General features: G+C 34.9%; 1 protein-coding gene across 1 annotated transcript; it reads left to right on the top strand.

Annotated features, from left to right (window-relative positions):
* Positions 1-1,537: 1,537 nt before the first annotated feature.
* SPACA1 (sperm acrosome associated 1) lies at positions 1,538-19,175 on the top strand (the record flags this gene model as incomplete). The annotated part of the gene is made up of 7 exons (XM_079149087.1): positions 1,538-1,784; positions 7,304-7,360; positions 12,245-12,346; positions 13,059-13,165; positions 13,967-14,102; positions 18,343-18,463; positions 19,019-19,175. The coding sequence occupies 7 exons, from the start codon at positions 1,538-1,540 to the stop codon at positions 19,173-19,175; spliced, it is 927 nt and encodes a 308-aa protein (XP_079005213.1).
* Positions 19,176-20,149: the final 974 nt, after the last annotated feature.

Below are 20,149 nucleotides of genomic sequence, written 5' to 3'. Positions count from 1 at the left end.
AGCAGTCAGCAGATCTGGTTGTGAGATCCAGCTTTGCAAATAATTTGCTGAACAATCTTGGGTCTGTCATAATCTCTCCAGCTCTTAATCTCATTTAATAATAAGAGGTTTGGAGTGTTTAGATGATATCTAAGTTTGTTTGACTCAATTCTATGTTCTATTCCTAAAGAAGAAATCTGAATTAATTAGACCACTGAAATTCACAGTCAATAGAAGGAACTTAACTAAATTTCATTTCTTTCTATAAAATAATTGGACATATTGATACTGAATAAGGCAGTGGAGAGTTATATGTAAGCTCTAAGATTTTCTACTGATTCAGGTGGAAATGCCAAAGTATTAAGGTATTCATGCTTCTAGACTGATGCAACCTTAGTAGAAGACGTAATTCCTTTTTGGTAAAAAGAAGAGAGTCTTGGTTTAAATCAACATACAGATTAATGGAATATTTGTCAGAGAGTAGTATCACAGGGTTCCATCCTTCACCTGTTGCACTTTGAACAGTTTTGACAGTGACCTGAAGGAGATATATTTTCCAAATCAAACTTGGGAAGGACATTTAATGTGTTAATACAACAGAATTAATAATCAGGAGCATTTGAGAAAAAAATCTGTCAATGAGGCAAAAAACAAATGGCAACAATCAAACAAAAAAACAAAACAAACAACCCCGCCCCCCCCAACCCAAACCGAGAAGATGGAAATTATCAGGAATGAAGGTTAAGTCCCAAGCCTCACATTTGGTACCCAACTTATCAGCTATCCCTCCCCCTTCCCCCCCAAAAAAAAGAGAACTGGAGACCAAATAGCTTGAAAACTTGCATGAGCACCTACCTCCTCACCCCCTCATTCCAGTCTAACTCAAGTTCTACACGGAGCTGATGGTGCTGCACAAAATCTTAAAACATGAATATGAGCTTGCATGGCAGTCATAATGGTGCACAAATCAAAGAAACGAAATGCTCCCCTGTATTTCCTACAAAGCAAACCTCACCTGCAGCTACGGATCTAATTTAGAGCATCATACTTAATAAGGCTGTGGCAAATCCTTCTTGATACGTCGTCCCTAGTTGGTTATTTTGGATAGATAATTTTTGCAGCCAAGTCACATGAATAGTACTTGAGGGTCTAAGGAGTCCAGTTTGAAAAGAGTAAACGTAGGAAGCACGCAAAGGGAATGTCTTAGAAGCAAGCAAGCAAGCAAACAAGCAAGCAAGCAAGCAAGCAAGCAAGCAAGCAAGCAAGCAAGCAAGCAAAGCTGTGAGAAGAGGCTGGCGGGAAAGGCCCCCTGCACCCCCGCGTCCGCGCACCCAACGCAGGTGCCCTGCTGCACCCGCACCGCTCTCCGCGGTTCCAGGCATCTGCCGGGGCGCGGCCCCACAGAGGATGGCGGTGACGAGCGGTGACGACTCAATGGTTGCCTGGGCGCGACGCAGGGGTTCGTAGTGGAGCGCGGCGTGGCAGGTCTTTTCGAAGCCCCTCTCCTCTGGAGCCGGGGCTGTGAGTGTGCATTGGGCGGCCGTCGGGGCCGGGAACCATGAGCCCCGGGGGCGCGGGCTGCTCCGCAGGGCTGCTACTGACAGTCGGCTGGCTGCTCCTGGCGGGCCTCCAGTCCTCCTGTGGGACCAACGTCACCGCCATCCAGGATCCCAGCTTGTCCCGCGATGGCGAGGGGGAAAGCGAGAGCGAGGGCGACAACGATAACGAGGAGGACACCACCACCGACAACAACGAAAGCGAAGTGGTGGAGAACGAGGCCTCCCTGCCCGAGACCGAGGAAGTTGGTGAGAGCAGGAGGCTCCTTACTAGGGGCGCGGAGGCACCTGTTGAGGGCAAAGGCTGACTCTGCCTAGGGAACCATAATTACCGTGCCACCATCTGTAGAGCTTTCTTGCAAACATCTGCCCTGCGTTTATCCCATTTTGTGCATCTTATGGCCTTGAAGAAGGATGTGCTGTTTGTCCAAGGCTTCAGCAAGATAAACAAAGAAACATATGTAGAACCGCTACAGAAATAGTTTTAAATATTGCTTTTTGAGAAAGAAAAACTTTTTTTTTTTTTTTTTTAAATGGTGTAGGTAGCCTTCCACCAAGGGGAATCTTGGTTTTGACTCTTCTTGAAGACATTTCCCCTTCCCATTGTAGTTTTAGTTGTTGTTTTTAAAGTTCCAAGTTGCTTGTAACCCTCTTTCTTTCCACATTTGCCCCTGGAATGGGAACTCAGTGGAATTCATGATTCCCTTTAATCTCAGTAGCCTACAAAACTGCCCGTGTATGCACCATGTCACCTTTGTGCGCCTGGACCACGGAGCATTTTCACGCTGTGGTAGTGCTTTATTTGTATATTTAACTTCAACAAAGGAATGGTGACAGTAGAAAACATCTATCAGGGGATCCAACTAATGACATTGTTAGATGATAACGTGTTAACCAAGGGAGAATGAGTCTGCACTTGGTACGTAAATTTGCCTCATACTGCTGGCTCATTAAGCAATAAAACTTGACAAACTGTTGTACATGTTATATTGATTAGTAACTCACATGCTGCTAGGTAAAGGGTCAGTTGCAGGTTTGCAGTCTTCAAAAGGATGATTCCTTTCTACCATAAATGACCCAGCTGAAATTCTTTTAGTGCCCTTCACATTCTTCTGTCTCCTCCATCTGTAAGTACAGAGTGGGTGCTGTGTCTATCAACCTTTCTTTTATTTCCTAATGACAGATAGTGACCCTCAGCATGGAAAGAAATTGACTATCTGAGGTTAATAGTGGGATTCAGACTCAAACTGCCTTGATTACATTATAGAGCTTGACTTTGAAAATGTGAAAAAGGAAGATGGCTAGAGAAGAAAAGCACCTGTTCTAAAGCAGTATATCTATTGCTTCATTCTATACTTTAAAGAAATTGAGTGAACAATTTTAGTATTGTTCATCCCTAGTGAAGGGATGCTATGCTTCTAACTGTAAAGTGATAAGTATTATTAGGTTAAACTCAGGTGATGAAGTTGCAATGCCTTAATTCAAATTCAGTTGTAGGTAAGTTATTCTCTCAGTGTCTCAGTTTCCTCATCTGTTGACTTTCTGTGGACTTCATGCATGGGTTTTTTTCTCTGGGGAGATTGAGAATCGGGAACTGTAAACAACCAGAAAATGTTCAGGACTGTTGTCAAAATTTGCCTAGCCCTTCTAATTCTAGTGGACCAGTAAAACCAGGCATCACCATTACTCTCGAGTGGACTATTATTTTTTCACTTTTAAATAATTTTACAGGGGCTGGGGAGATAGCTTAGTCAATAGAGTGCTTGCCTTGCATGCACAAGGCCCTGGGTTCAATCCCCAGCACTGCAAAATAATAATAATAATAATTATTATTTTACAAATAATTTCCAAAAGTAAGAATAAAGGATTAGTGAAAACAACTTTGTTAGAAATTTTAATAAGAATGTAAACACACCAAAAACCCAAAATTTTTTTCTGTACATCCTAGTTTTGATGGAGAAAAAGTGTAACTTGGCAAAGTAATTTGAATAAAACTAAATGTTCAAACTGTTAAGCATGAACCTGTAATATATTTCATCATGTAAATACTGATTACAGATTTCAAGTACATCTCTCATAAAATCTGGGTTATCATTACTCTGGTTCTTTTTGCACTTATATTGTCAAAACAATACTTTTGAAAACTTTGAAGGTACATATTTTGTTGAAGAGAAGAATGTCATCTTTTTGCTGCATAATTGCAGAACACTTTCATTTTCAGTTCATAAACATTAATTGAAATAATTAATTCAATGAGTTTTATTCATTTCTAATCCATATATTTTCTTTCAGTCACCTTTATATACACACATGTCATCATAGTTTGTCCATTTTCAAGTCTTGTCAAGTAAATCTTTGTTCATAAACATCATGAAAAAGAAAATAATACTGTCCACATCCTTTTAGAAAATGGTATGGTCTTGTTTATTGTCACAGAATATTTCAAGATCAAATCTTTCCTATCAAAAGATATAACTGGATGAGAATACCATATATTCTTTCATCCTTAGAAATACAATACTCACTCCTTGTAAAAAAAAAAATTATCCAGGACAGTCACCTAAGATACCATCATCTTTCACTGAGATTCTGTTTATACAATCATACAATCAATTTCACCATCACCATTTCCATCTAAAGTTCTTCTATGTTCATCTTCTGACTCATTTAATAATTTTGAAATGTTTTTCTCCATCAATTTTCTTCTCTGCCATTATGGGAAAAAAAATGAAAAATTCTGAAATCTCTTTTATTTAATGAAAACCAGAAATAACCTACAAGGGGGGTGTCTCTAGACTTTTTCCACATATTCCTGAGAGGTTACATGATGCTTTGGGCAAAGCAATAAGAAAACAGACTGATGTAATAGTTATGGTTTGCTTCATAATTACATCATGTTTTTAGGCAGTGCCAATCCTTCTTCAATTTTATTATTTTAGTCTTTTAAAAATAGTTGCAAATAATTAATGAGAAATGATGAAATAACATCATTACAGATGATAAAATAAAATGTTTCAAAATAAAGGAAAACCACAAAGATTAGGTTTGTATCCTTATGCCTTTTATCCTTTTATATACCTTTAAATCTATATCTATATATGTATATATATATTTTTTATATTATATATATTATTTATATATATTATATATATAATTATATATATATATATTATTTGTCTTAGATTTATAAAAGGATCCAAAAAGCCAGGCACAGTGGCACCTGCCTATAATCCCAGCAGCTTAGGAGGCTGAGGCAGGAGGATCACAAGTTCAAAGTCAGACTCAGCAACTTAGTGAGGCCCTAAGCAGCAACTCAGGGAGTCTTAGTCTCAAAATAAAAAATAAAAAAGGCGGGGGATGTGGGACGTGTCTCAGTGGCTAAGTGACCCAGGATTTAGTCCCTAGTATCAAAAAAAAAAATTCAATAAACCTACATAATTACTGCAATATCAAAAATATACTATTTTCTTTCTCTTAATTCCAAGAGAGAATATAAATCACAAAATATCAACTTTACAAATCATCTCTCAAAAAAGAAACTCAAAGATTACAATTGTGCCTGGATGATGTATACCGAAAGTTTTAGTGTTGTCCAGAACTAAAGAGAATATTGTGGGATCTGGCCAGAAAAATAAAAGCAGGATTGTTGCCTGTATCATTGTGGATGCAGGTTTTATCAGTATAGTCTAAGGCCCAGGAGACTTTTGGAGAAGCCTCACCACATTCTTGCCTCTTATCAAACTGTTGAATTCTGTTTTTTTTTTTTTTTTAACCTTTTCTTCTATCAAATTAAGACAATCCATACAATATTTCTGACAGTTAACTTTTAAGCTCTCTATATAGGACTTTTTATTCTCCTAAGGTTTCCTTTTCCATTTGCCCCTTCTTCCACTTTGTCATTTTTAGATACAAATTTACCTTGAAACATATATGCTATCCTTCCTAGCTTTGCAGAATTCTAGATTCAGTCAGCATGATATCAGGGTTCTTTTTCAGGTCATTAATAAAAATGTTTAATAGGACAGAGCCCTGTGACACATGGCTTCTACCACATTCTAGTCAACTAATTAGCATCTGTGCATTATACCATTTTAACCAGTTATACATCAAACGTTGTTGACATTCAGATCATATTTTCCCTTTTTATTCATCGGTATATAATGGGAAACTTTTTCAAATGTCACTCAGAAGTCCAGATACATATAATTCCCCTGACTCGTCATTGTAGTATTCCTACACACACACACACACATACACAAATTCCTAAAGTGACAAAATGGACATTCAATACATGGAAGAACATTAAAGCAGAAAGGGATTATAGAGGCTATCTGATTCAATCTCCTCATTCTTTTCCTCTAAGGAAGCTCAAGTTAGAAGAAATTAAATAATTTCTCAAAGCAGCATAGGTAGTAAGTAGTAGATCTAATTGAGTAATGGGTTGTGTAAAGAAGCTGTAAGTAGTCCAGTACTCATTCCTTACCTATGTTTTCTATGCTCAGGATTTAGATTTTAACTTATTCCTTATAATGTGCCAGCTGAAAGTATTTTAGCATTCCAAGCATTAAAATATCAGTTCAAACTAATCAGTCATGATAGTCTATATCATTTATTTAACAAATTCAATAATCGATTTACTTATATGTATTAAGTACCTACTGTATTCAAAGTACTGTATTTGATGCTTGTGAGTACAGAATGAAATGTCTATGGAACTGTTGAGGTTTTGCAATAATAAAAATAGGAAAAAATCAAATTATATGACATTAATAACTATACAATGTGTTTAATTTGGGTAATTATGACATCTTAAGCATGTTTATAGTCTAAACAATTTATGGAATGATTTTGTACACGTCATCTTATTTAATTCCTACAACATCAAATAAGGTAGAGTCTCCTTTCCAAATTTAGCAAGGGTTAACTAGGTCTGACAGAATTAATTTGCTCAAACTCAAAGAGCTTATTAGTGATAGAAGCAGCTTTTTGGATTTGAAGTTCAGTGCAATTTTCCATGTGATTTGTTGTCCTGAGATACATTGCCTTTTATAAATTTTTTCTAATACCTCATTTTGTTTTTTTATAGAGAGATTTCAGTCTTAATCTGAGCTATAAAGAATTGGTTATATAAGATATTTAGTGGAATTCATGCCAAATTCTTCTAAATGATTAGAAAAAGAACGTGATTTAGAACCAAGAATTTTTAGCTTCTCAAAGTTATATGCTCCTTGATTATCCTGCTAAATAAAGCATTGAAATATGTTCTTAGAATATTGAAATTTTTCATTTTAATCTGGAAAATGAGTAAAACCAATCGATCACATAATTTTAATGAATAGTAGACATAAAGATTTTGGATGAAAATTATACACTTGTGAGTTTTTAAAAAATTGAGAATAGAAAAATTGTCCTTATTTCTTATAATTCTAAGGCCTTTTTATATTTTTGTGACTTTCAAGAGAATTTTAACTCACCATGCATTAACTGATTGAAAAAACCTTAAGTTATATATAAGTTTTAAATACAAACCTTCTTTGCAGGTTATTTCCTTAGTTTCATGAACTTCTTTAAAAGTTCAGGCTTTTTTTGATTTAGAAAATAGTAGATACATGAGAAATGGCTTTACTTCTCTGGTTTAATAGAAAAAAAATTTTAATAACTTGCTATCCGTATGATAAGTATTTGTATCCCCCATCCCCAAATAAGAGGTTTTCCACTTAGAAAAGTCTTCATATGATTAACTACTGTATTTTATGCTTTATATTTAGTTCCGAATAAAACAATAGTCAAAGAAGTCGAATTTGGAATGTGCACGGTCACGTGTGGTAAGTAGAAAAGAGCAGGCAACTATTCCAATTTTGTGGGGAGGGAAGGTAAAGACAGATAATGTGGTAATTGTTTACTTGTAATTTGTGTACTTTCATTCATCTCTCATTGCTTTCTATGTCTAACAACTATAATTTACACACAACACTCAGCTGATTGCTTCAAAAGGCAAGATATTTCCAGTTTGCAACCCCTAAGTTTTATTTTAAGCTAACTCCCTATTATTTTTTTGGCACATAAACTGTCTTCACCAAAGTGAAATTTTCTCCATTTCACAGATGTTCAGAAGATGAGAGATTTTCCAATGCATCTCACAGATGTCTTCCCACATAATGTGTTGGCAAATCTATCAAGAAATATGCTTATTTGTAATTGTCTATTCCAATTTCTCCAATTTGTACGTCATGTCTTGGAGAAAAAAAGTATTGGCTTTGTGGGGAAGATGATGTTAAAAGAATGAGACTTATTTTGATCATTCCATGGACAGAAATTGGACAAAAAGTCTCTTACATGGGGGTAGAATTAAGGCTAAATATGCTATTATAGGTCAGTGTTTCTCAAACATCCATTCCAAGTACCTAAAGGGCTTATTAAAACAGATTGTGGGACCTACTCAATAGTTTTTAACTCTCTAGATCTGTGAATGGGCCTAAGAATTTGCATTTTAACCAGTTGACAATGAAGCTGAGCCTGATAGCTAAAGGACCATCCTTTAATTTTTTTCTGGATATTTTCATTTGCACATTATGATTATACATAATATTGGGATTTACTATTTCATATTTGTACATACATACAATAAAACAATATAATTTGATCAACTTCAATCCCTAGTACCTCCCCATTTCCTCTTTTCTTCCTTCCGCCTGGTCCCCTTCCTCTGTTATTCTGTTTCATGAGATTCTCCCCCCACCCACACCTTTATTTTTTTCTTTCTAGTTTCTACACAGAAGAGAAAAAAAAGAACTCTTGATTTTATGAGTCTGACTTACTTCGCTTAACATAATGCCCTGAAGTTCTATCCATTTTCCTGCAAATGACATAGTTTCATTCTTGATGGCTAAATAGAGGACTATCCTTTGATAACACTGCCATAAACTAGGGTACAGAGAAACATTAGATGATTCACAATGAAATTAAGTTATCCTAAGTAGTCTGCTTTAGAAGGGTAAGAAGGGTATGAGGAGGGTAAGAAGACAGAAAAATTTATGTGGATCTTGATCAGAATTTTTGGGAGCAAACTATTGGTCAAAAATTATACTTGAATTATTTTTATTTGAGGTAGAGTTTTAAAAAATTATGGTAAAATATACTCAAAATAAAAGTTACTGTATTAACTATTTTTAAGTGTAAAATTTAGCAGCCTTAAGCATATTCATATTGTTGTACAACCATCACCACTATCCATCTTGAACGTTTTTAGCACCACAAACTGAAATTCAATACCCATTAAACTCAAACTCTCCACTCCTTCCAGTTCCTGGCAACCACTATTCTTTCAATCTCTAAAGGTGATTTTAAACCAGGTTTTTACCATAAGTCAGAGTCAAAATGAGGGGAATCTATGTAATAAACCTGTGATTACTCATTTGTAGTTTATATCTTTCTTTTGCTGCTTGCTTGAAATTTTTCACAGGTTAAAAAAAAAATTATTTTTATGACAGCTCCAGTAATTAATGTTGCTTTTTTTAAAATCAAAGGCATGCTTTAGAAATTATATATTGAATTGTATATCCAATCAAAAATTGATTTTTTGTTATGTTAATTTTTTTTGTCTACTATGTATTAGGCATTGTTATAGGTCCTAGGGATAAAATAGTGAAAACCAACAAAAGAAAACAAAACTCTTTGTCTTCAAAGAATGTATATTTTAGTAGGAAAAGACAGACAAATAATATGTGAAAGATATGCCACATGTAATATGTTCTAAAGAAAAAACCAAAAATGTAATATTTTGGTTATAAAATGTTAAAAATATTTTCAGTTTATAGCTACATAGAAAAGAGAAAGGTTTTAATGAAAATGCTATTTAACTCCTAAAAACTATTTTAGCACTCAAAAACTTTTTTCTTACATTTTGGCAGGTTTTTAGGTGTTACCTGGAAAATTGCATACCTACACATATCTCAATGAGCTGTATTTTGCTAAATAAATATGTAAAATATCTGCTTAGAAAATATTTATGCATTTCAGAATAAGAAATTCACATAAATTCATGTGGAGACATACTAAAGCCATTCTCAGCCACCTCTTTCAATTAATTTGTTTTTTTATTTTGCCTTTAGTAGGAATTGAATCCAAAGTTTCATACATGCTGGGCAAGTGCTCTCCTACTAAGCTACATCTCCAGCCTTATTAATTAATTAATTAATTAATTTTAAAAAGATGGTATCACTAAATTGCTGAGACTGGCCTTGGATTTGTGATCCTCTTGCCTCAGCCTTCCAAGATTCTGGGATTACAGGCATGCACCACTGTGTCTGGCTCAACTCCCTCCTAATCAAAAGACACCTTTTGGCTTCTAACCTCCTGTCCTATAGAAGTCCTCTTTCTTGCTACTCAGTATGGTCCACAGAATGGCTTAAATGTACTCAAGACAGACTGAATCAGAATTTGCGTTTTAGTAAGACCTCTATGTGATTTGCATGTATTCTTAAATTTGAGAAGCACTGTTTGTTGTAAGACACCTCTCATCTTTAGTTTTTCTATACCTTCAAAATGGGTTTATGATTAACACCTTGTAGTGGTTGAAAGAAGGAATCTGGTAGACAAGAAAATCAAGGTCTATTCCTTAACTGTCATCAGCCAATCTTATCACTGGATGTATTCAGCAATGTTGCCGATCCAGAATTTATCATCTCCCTCAATTATGGCAATTAAAGGCTGACTCAGTAGAGCTGTAGGATTAGGATTGTTAATAAAGATTTGATTTCCTGTGACAAAAAGTATCTTGTTGGAAATGGAGATTTTGTTATTAATAGGTTATCCTGTCTATATTTAATACAGACTATCAATCTAAATATTAAAAAAATCATTTATGGTAAAATATGATTTTGGATTTTTCTCCAGAAGCTCAGTGCCCCCACTCTGTTTGGAAAATTCTGTGTACTACTGTATTTCATCAAACCTGACTTTATTGTCTGTAAGAAGCACATTTTATGTATTCTAAAAGGGAAAAATGCTGCCATGCCACAATTATATTAATATATTCTTATTTCAAAGATGTTAAAATGTAAAATCTTTGCATCTTAGGTCAATGAGAATTGATCATAATAGTACATTAATTTATTTGTATATTAAAAGTTTCCAAAAACTTCTGTAGTAAAGACATCACATGAAAAGAGAGCCTACAGAATGGGAGGAAATTTTTATCAGCTGCTCCTCTGATAGGGGATTAATATTCAGAACAGGTAAAGAACTAAAAACACCTAACACCCAACAAACAAACAATAAATAACCCAATCAATAAACCAGCAAAGGAACTACACAGACATTTCTCAAAAGAAGACACCCAAAGGGTCAACAACTAAATGAAAAAATGTTCAACATCTCTCTCAATCAGGGCAATACAAATCAAAACTGCATTGAGATTTCATCTCACACCAGTCAGAATGCCAATTATTAAGAACACAATAAATGCTGACAAGGATGTGAGGAAAAAGTACACTGTACATTGTTGGTAGAACTGCAGATTAGTACAACCACTCTGGAAAGCAGTGTGGAGATTTCTCAAAACACTAGGAATAGAACCACAATATGACCCAGCTATTCAGTTTCTTGGTGTTTACCCAAAAGAACTAAAATCAACCTACTATAGTGATATAGCCATCTTGATGTTTACAGCAGCACAATTCACAATAGCCAAATAATGTAATCAGCTCAGGGTATCCATCAACAGATGAATGCATAAAGAAAATGTGGTATAGATATACAATAGAGTTTTACTCAGCTATAAAGAAGAATAAAATTATGGCATATTCTGGTAAATGGAAGGAAATGGAGAACATTGTGCAAAACCAGTCTTAGAAAATCAAGATTGGGAAAGTTTCTATCATATGTGGAAGCTAGAGCAAAATAAGGGAAAGAAGGAGGGGGAAATTGGATATTATAAAGATATAGGCAAGATCCGTGGAATAGAAGATGATCAAAAGAGAGGGAGGAGGGAACATAAAAAGGGGAGGAAAAAATGGAATGAATTTAACAAAATCATGTTATGCACATATATAAATACATCACATGGAATTTCACCTTTACATAGAAGTAGAAAGAATCAATCAAAAATAAGTAAATGAGAGAAAGGAAGATCAGTAGAGTAGAGGAAGTAGTATATGGAGGAAAAGGAGGGGAGGGAAAAGCTGAGGAACAGGGACTGAAATAAAATTCCATGCATGTGTGATTTTGTCAGAATGAACTCAACTACTATGTATAGCTATAATGGGCTAATAGAAAAGGAAAAGAAAAAAGAGGTCCCTTTCATTTTACTTAATGTACCATTTTCAAATGCATATATGATTGTAGGATAACTAGTGTTTTATGTAATTAATTTGAGAAAATACTATTTTATGAAATTATTCAGAACAAGGAGCCACAGAAAATTCTAAACATTATCATTGTGAGTTTAGGTGTTAAATTTCTGAAATTAAGAAAAAAGTCTAGGAGCTGAGGAGATAGCTCAGTCAGTAGAGTGCTTGCCTTGCAAACACAAGGCTCTGGGTTTGATCCCCAGCATGGCAAAAAAAAAAAAAAAAAAAAAAAAAAAAAAAAAAGTCTGAATAAGTAAATAGATGGAAGCAAGAAAAGAGAAGGCAGACCTGGGTGAGAAAGTAAATACCTTCTTCAATTAGTTTTTTTTCTTAACATTTGCCCATTTCTTTCTACCTAAGGTGTTGGTGTTAGAGAAGTTATATTAACAAATGGATGCCCTGGAGGCGAATCCAAGTGTATTGTTCGAGTGGAAGAATGCCGTGGACCAGCAGATTGTGGCTGTAAGTACTGGAGGGTGACAGAGGGGAAGAGTTTACTCTGGGGACATATCCTTAATCTCAGATTGCCACTAAGTGCAAGGAGACGGTCAAGGGGTACGTTGAAAGGAAATCATCAAAATTTAATTTTCACATCTCAAGACACTTATAACTGTGAATAACTTTCTGCTTTTGCTTTACATATTTCAGTGATGTCTAAAATTTAACAGATATATCGTCCGCAGTACACTGGAACTTCTATACTTGGGGTCTGTGGTTGAATCTGTCCTCAAGTGGAACACTTTTGATGTTTTGGTCATGGCATTTTATCGGTGGGTTGGTAAACCTTAAATTGGGAACTTTGAGGTCTGTTCTGCATCCAATTATGCTATTCTGACATTTCAATATCTCTAATGAGATTTCCTAACCAGTAAATTGGAAGCCACTAACAGACCTCAAAGTTCAGTGTAACAGATCACTGATTGCCCTTACTTCTTCTCCAGAATTTATTCTGCATTAAAAAAAAGACATGGTGTCTTTTTTTTTTTTCAGTGACTTTATCATTGCCTTCATCACTCCCCTACCCCACTATATTCCAGCTTCCAATTATAAGATTTGATAACTTGCAGCATCTAACTGATTCTTTAAAACTGGGAGTGACTTAAAAGTAATGTTGTATGTAAAACAAGTTGTAATGCCCAATAGTATTTATGCATTTAATTTTTCTTTTGTTCAGGGGGTAAACCAATTTCAGAAAGTCTTGAAAGTGTTAGACTGGCATGTGTTCATACTTCGCCTGTAAATCGTTTCAAATATATGTGGAAACTTCTAAGGCCAGACCAAGTAAGTAATGAACATATGTAATCTGGTACTTGCTAGTACGTGATAACATTTGTATCCCAGTTCAGATAACTCTCAGAAAACTCTTTTTAAAATCAGTTGGCAAAAGAGAAGTTAAAAATCATGCAACTTTATTATTACTGGACTTCAAAATTTTTCACTGTTGAGTGAGATTTAAGACATTCTATATGTCTTAAAGTCAACTATAAATAGAACTTAAAAACATCCACTTTATATAAACTGTTGTATTTTGGAAATGAGGGTTTCATTGATTTATATAGGAAGTTGTATATTAATGACAGTAGCTAACACTAATTAAAGATTTTTACCAAGAAACGAGGATTCAACCCAGAGTAGTTTAACTACTGAGTCACAACCCTTTGCATTTTTTAATTTTAAGACAGGGTTTCGCTAAATTGCCTAGGGTCTTACTAAGTTGCTGAGGCTGACCTCCAACTTTCGATTCTTCTGCCTCAACCTCCCGAGTAACTGGGACTACAGATGTGCACCAACACACCTGGTCAGAATCTCTTCTTCAGTATATAACAACCTATGGTTGCTATACCATTGCATAGATAACTAACTGATGTGTACAGGATAACTTGTCTACAGTCACACAGGCAGGAAGTGGTAGATTGAGAGCTGAAGTCTGGATTTTCTGACTCCAAAATCCACATGCACAATTAATTAGCATACTGGACTTAGAGAGTCAGTGACTCTTCTTTTTTTGAATGAAATAAATGGTTTTCTGACCTTAAGTGAAGAACATTGATACTTTGTTTGGGTTTTGTTTTGTTTTAATAGCAACCTGTTATACTTGGAAATGATTCAGCAATCCTGGAAGTACAAAGAGATGTTCACCCCTTGGCTTTCCAGTGCGATACCTTGGATAATTCTGAACTAGTAGCATCTGTTAAATTCACAGTCTATACAACAAATGGTAAGTGCCTAGCAAAATTTTGGCTTGCTTATATCTCATACTTCAAAAAGCATCAAAATCACCTGGAGATCTTGGTAAGACACAAATCTCTATCCAGCCCCAACTTAGAGATTCTTTTTGAGTAGATCTGGACTAGAGCTGGCACCCAAATTTGCCTTTCTGACAAGTTCCCAGGTGATGCTGTTGCTGCTGGTGACTATACTGAGTTATCACTGGTTTATGTAATTGAAGCTTTTCTACCAACTAATACTTAACTTCTTTTTCACAATGTAAAGTCAAATGTGTCTCACTTTGGGAAACTGGTCTTTAATGAGTAGTCTTTTAACTTAAAATATATTCTTGCACTTACTTCCATCATAAAAGTGAAAGTGGATTAATGGAATTTTCATGAATGCTTATAAAACTGTTGGCACAGAAAAATAATAAAATTAAGAAACATGAAGTCAGAGCACTTTAAAAAAAATCCATTTGAAGAAAATGTTTTTTGAGAATGCAATAATTCAGTTCTTGAAATATATCACAAAAGGCAAATCTTGTCCTGAATGTACTTTTCCATGTTATAAATTGTTTCCCTTGTGAGATGGATCTGCATGTATGTCCTTTCAGTTTAATCTATGATGTCTTCTTTATCCAGGTTATCATTTCCTTTTGTGTAGTCGCTCTTAGCCATTTATAATGTTGTCATTTTTGTTAGGGGCATGGGGGATTTGGTCACAAGTTCTTTTGAGAATCCAATCAAGGCTCTGGATCTTCTTGAGAGGAAAAATGTCCAATATACAAACATGGAAAAGTTATATGTAATTTTAAGAGAGTTCGTGGATTTCTCAAAGCTACTTTTGAAGCCCAGGTAAATGGCTTCTGCTTTTGTTTAGAGATACCACATAGTGTAATATGGTATCTTTATTCAAATGAAAACAGGGCAAAGTGTTTTGGGGGTGATTTTAAAAAATAAACTATTTACTATTTAAACTTCTTTTGATGTGCTATTTAGCAACTTAAAAAATTCATGGTTAAAGCTAATAACACTAAAAAAATAATTTCAATAAAGTACCAAAGAAAGACAAAACAGGAGCAAAGCATCAAGCTAAAAAATTTCTCAGCTAGCCTTAGTTTATGATATTATAAATGCAACTGGACCATTCTTGGCCTTTGTGCACACTTACTGGTCCCTGGGAGGACTGGTAAGTAGTTCGTAGTTCAAACTCCTCACTCTCCACGTTCTCTTGGCTAATGTTGCAAGGTAGTACATACTCCTCTCATGATTAGAAAGGAGAATGCATTTGCTAGGGTGTAAGCTAAGGGCAGGGACACAGACCTCAAAATATCTGTCCTTTATTGAGGCAAAGTTGACTTCTTTCTCTTGTAGAGCCCGGGGTGGTGTAGCTTTGTCGTCTTAGTACATGCACACTATTGGATTCTTTCAAAAATGACAATTGGGTATACCACTGCAATAGACCCTTTTGACTGGACATCACAGAAATGTCCACACAACATTGTATTGACTTCCATTTTATATGTCACCATTTTTCACTCCCAGAAGAGTTGTCTTTCATGAATAGGCATTGTTATGAGTTGAATAGTGTGCCCTCCTCCCAGAAAAGAGACTTTGAGGTCCTGCCTTTCCAGTACTCAGAATGTGGCCATATTTGGAAATAGCATCAACACAGATGTAATTAGTTAAGATGAGATCCTAGTAGAGTAGGATGGGCTTTAACCCAATGTGACTGGTGTCCTTATAAGAAGGAAATTTGGAGAAGGGAGAGAGACAGAGACAGAGGAGGGGAAAGGCAGAAGAATGCCATGTGAAGACATAGACATAGGAGCAGACGGGCACGTGAAAACAGAGACAGAGACTGGATATGTGCTACCACAGACCAAGAAACATCGGGCTACCAGAAGCTGGAAGGGGCAGCAAACGATCCTCCCCTAGATCCTTCAGAGGGATCATGCTCTTACATCACATTCCCCCTCCCTTATGTTTTGCTTCCAGAACTATGAAACAATAAATTTCTGTTGTTTTTAAGTCACCTAGTTTGTGGTGCTTTGTTATGGTGTCCCTAGGACATTACCCATAAGCTTCGTTTATATCTAAAGAGTGAGAGTATTGAAATTGGACCTAGTTTTCATTAGAAAATTTCAACCTTTTAAAAAATTTAGATGTAAAAGCGGCCTCGGTAACCCTGGAGAGACTACTGTTGTAAAGAACTAAAATCTTTATACGCTTCACTTTCCACCCTCTCCTGGCTAATGTTGAAGGGTAGTACATAAATTGAAACTAATTTTTGCATTTCTCCACAAAGGTGTTTTTAAGTTTAAAAAAAAAAAACAAAACACTTCTGTATATCTAAAATTATTTCAAGATAAAAAAGATTTTTAAATCCATCAAAATTGGAATACAAACATGGATATAATTTCTTGATTATACTTGGAACTCTTTAATATCACCATATTGAGTTTATATGATAGAATTACTAGGAAAAATGGAGAGTTATAATAATCTGTGGTGTTTAAAGGACAGGAAAAAAATATTCAGAAAAATAATCAATGGAGATTTCCCATAGAGGAGACTACTTCTGATAGACTGACACTTACCAAAATAAAAATATTAAAATAGTCAAAACATAATTTTTGCAAATCATTACATTTCCTTGGACCTTGCTTTACTTAACTGTATAAAATTATATTTGGGTCTGATGGTCTCTATGGTCCTTTTCAGCATTTTTTTTTAATGATTCTAGAATTCAGGGAATAGAAAGAGCCATAAGAAAGCAATTTAATTCACAAAACAAGTTATCCTTGATATAAATTGACTTTTTAACAGTTTACAATGTAGCAGTGTTCCCACACATACTGTAAACCAGCTTTGTTTCTTTAATAGCCTGATTTGAAGAAAGAGCAGACAGATATGGGAGAGAGGGCTTAATTTAAGAATGCTGTGTGGATATTTGTATAGAAAACAATGAGCCTCAACCTCAATTGTATACCATATATTAAAAATTAGAGATGTATCATAATCCTAAGATAAAAATTAAACCCATAAAGCTTTAAGAAGAAAACATTGGAGGAAATCTGCATGATTTGTAGTAGGAAAAGGTTTCTTAGACAAGACTCACAGAATGACTACCGTAAAAGGAAATATTGAATGTAGGGAAGACTTCATTAAAATTTAAAAACTTAAGCTCACTTAAAAAAAATCACTTGGAAAATGAATAGCCAAGCCAAAATCTGGGAGAAACTCACAACACGTATATAGCCAATATAATCAGTTTGAGAAAATCTTCACCAGCTCTTAGAAGACTAAGTATACATCTACCCTACAACTCAGCAATTCCACTCTTAGTTATCCAACTGAAAAGTGGAAATATATATTCACAAAATGACTTCTACAAGAATGTTCACAGGACTTTATAATAGCCTTCAAACATTTCATTAGTGGCAGGATAAATAATTGTAGTATTACTCTGAATAAAAAAGAGAAAAAGTAATTATATATAACAGTGTGGGTGAATCTCTAAAACACTTGTGCTGAGTGAAAAAAGCTTTATACAAAAAAGCACATAGCTAGTGATAGGCCACTTGCAGAATGTGCCCATTCATATGGAGTTCTAGAAAAGGCGGAACTAATTTTGGTGGGAAACAAGATCAAATCCAACACTGGTTGCTTCTGGAGGCTGGGACAGGAATTAACCTGGGAGGGGCTCAAGGGAATTTTCTGGGATATGGGAACATCCTTCATCTTGATCAGCATTTGATTACATACGTGTGTTTGCCATTGCCAAATCTAAGCAAATGTACATTTAAGATATTATGCAATTCATTATACATGTATTTTACCTCAAAGAAAAAAATATAAGCAAATTTTGAATCCTAGCTAATGATAGGTCACTTGCAGAATTTGGGGGAAATTGTGCAGATGTCTGCAAATTATATTAGACTACATGAAAATATATCTTAATGGATTAATAATGGATGGATGAATGAATGGATGGAGAAAATAGTAAAATATTCATGGGACTATCTAGGTGGTGGTAATCTAGGTGTCTGTTGTTATGTTCTTTCAACTTTTTTGTATGTTTGAACATGCATATTTTGAACATGCACGAGGTCATGTTAACAATTTTCTTTCTACTAATTCTGTTTGTATTTTCCTACAGTTGTTTTTCAAATATAAATTTTCCATTTAATTTTAATTTCCTTCTTTGTTTCCAGTAGAAATAATCATCAGGTGTGTTTTCTTTAGAATTGCAGATGAGAAGATCAAGCAGACCAGACACTGATGCAGTCCTAGTTTTTGTGCTGACAATAGGAGTCATTATCTGTGTGTTTGTGATCTTCGTATTGATCTTCATAATTATTAATTGGTAGGCGAATGACCAGGATGCATTGTCACCTTTGATTAACATCCTCCTCATCTCCCCCTCCCTCATCTAGTGAATTGTAAAATCCTGACCATGATATCTCTGGCATGTGTCTTGAAACTGTCCAGCTCACGTCATTCCTCTTGTGACAATGCTAGCTCAGGCTACCCCATCTCTTATGTGGATACTTTTAAAAATGATCTCATGACTTATTTCCCTAGCCATGAGAGAGCATTTAAACGCAATTCTTAGAATTTTACAAAGCAATTGCTTAAAATTTTATTTAATGAATATTTGTGTTATCCAGTTGTAGTTCTCACAACTTTAAAACTTGATTATTGTAATCTACCAATTCATTTATATAAAAATATGTATAATATCTCTATGAGCATTACATCCTGGTAAGTCCAAGCATTCATCTATCAGCCCAATGCATTACAAACTAAAATTGAATAATGAATAAAAGGAACATCTATATAGAGAAAATGTAAAAAACATTAAGTCTTTGTTTTCACTTCATATTGTGGTTTTTGTTTTCATTTTTGTTTTTTCCCCTAGGGCAGCAGTGAAAGCTTTCTGGGGGTCGAAAGCCTCTACAACTGAGATACACTCAGAGCTGAGTTCTATGAGATACAAAGACTCCACTTCTCTTGACCAGTCACCAACAGAAATACCTGGACATGAAGATGATGCTTTAAGTGAATGGAATGAATGATGTGTGGATGACATATGACAAACCAAAGGATATTAGAGCATATCAGATTCATTATTATAAAAATAAAATATATACTGAACTACTTTAATAATGTTGCAACAAATTTACCACAGTCTGGAACTAATTCAATGTGAGGATAGGCTGTTTAATCAGTGGCACAGTTAATTTGTAGTACAGTTATCAAAATTTACTTTTAATTTGTTCTCAAAATTTACCATTTCAGGTAATAACTTTGGGGACATTTATCTAGAGGTGGATATGTATATATATTTTTGATCACTTTTAAAATCATTTGTCCTTCTACTCTAAATAAGAAAACTGTAATGTAAAACATGCCTTGGATATTAGAGTTTTTCCTCCTTGGGAGCACTGGATTGAACTTGCTAAAGCAAATCACACCTCAGAGTCTCTGCAAGGCATGTGACATACAAAGTATCACTTGTAAGACATCAAATAATGATGATGATTACTGAGACTTAGTGACTACTATGTGCCAAGCATTGCTCAAAGCATTTTATGTATATTAGATAATTTAATTGTGTTTGTATAAAGGAAATATCTAAGAAAGAACTGGAGAGGAACTTGCAAGTAGCTAAGGAAATGATATGAATTTAACAACCTGTATTTCTCACAGGAACAGTGAATTAAGGACTCTTGAATGACTGCTGATAAGTGCCTTCATTGCACTTAGTATGGGTGATATCATCTTAGAGCCAAGATACTTATTTTGGAACATGATCACTGCCTTTTTGTGCTGACAGAGTCACGATCAACTAGCACACAAGATACCCAGATATTAGATAATTTGATTCAGTAGACTTCATCAGAAATTGAGTTTCACTGGCTGTGATAGTAGCATAAAATGCTTTTAATTTTTTCTGTTTAGATGAGTTCTATGCCAATATCACTGATGTTATTTTGAGATTTATCTGATGAGACCATTAACTCTTTCCACACCTGCACAGAAGACATTT

The sequence above is a fragment of the Sciurus vulgaris genome (genome assembly GCF_902686455.1).
Source record: "Sciurus vulgaris genome assembly, chromosome: 7".
Taxonomy (NCBI): domain Eukaryota; kingdom Metazoa; phylum Chordata; class Mammalia; order Rodentia; family Sciuridae; genus Sciurus; species Sciurus vulgaris.
The sequence above is the reverse complement of the archived record's forward strand: the minus strand, read 5'-3'. Positions and strand labels throughout refer to the sequence as shown.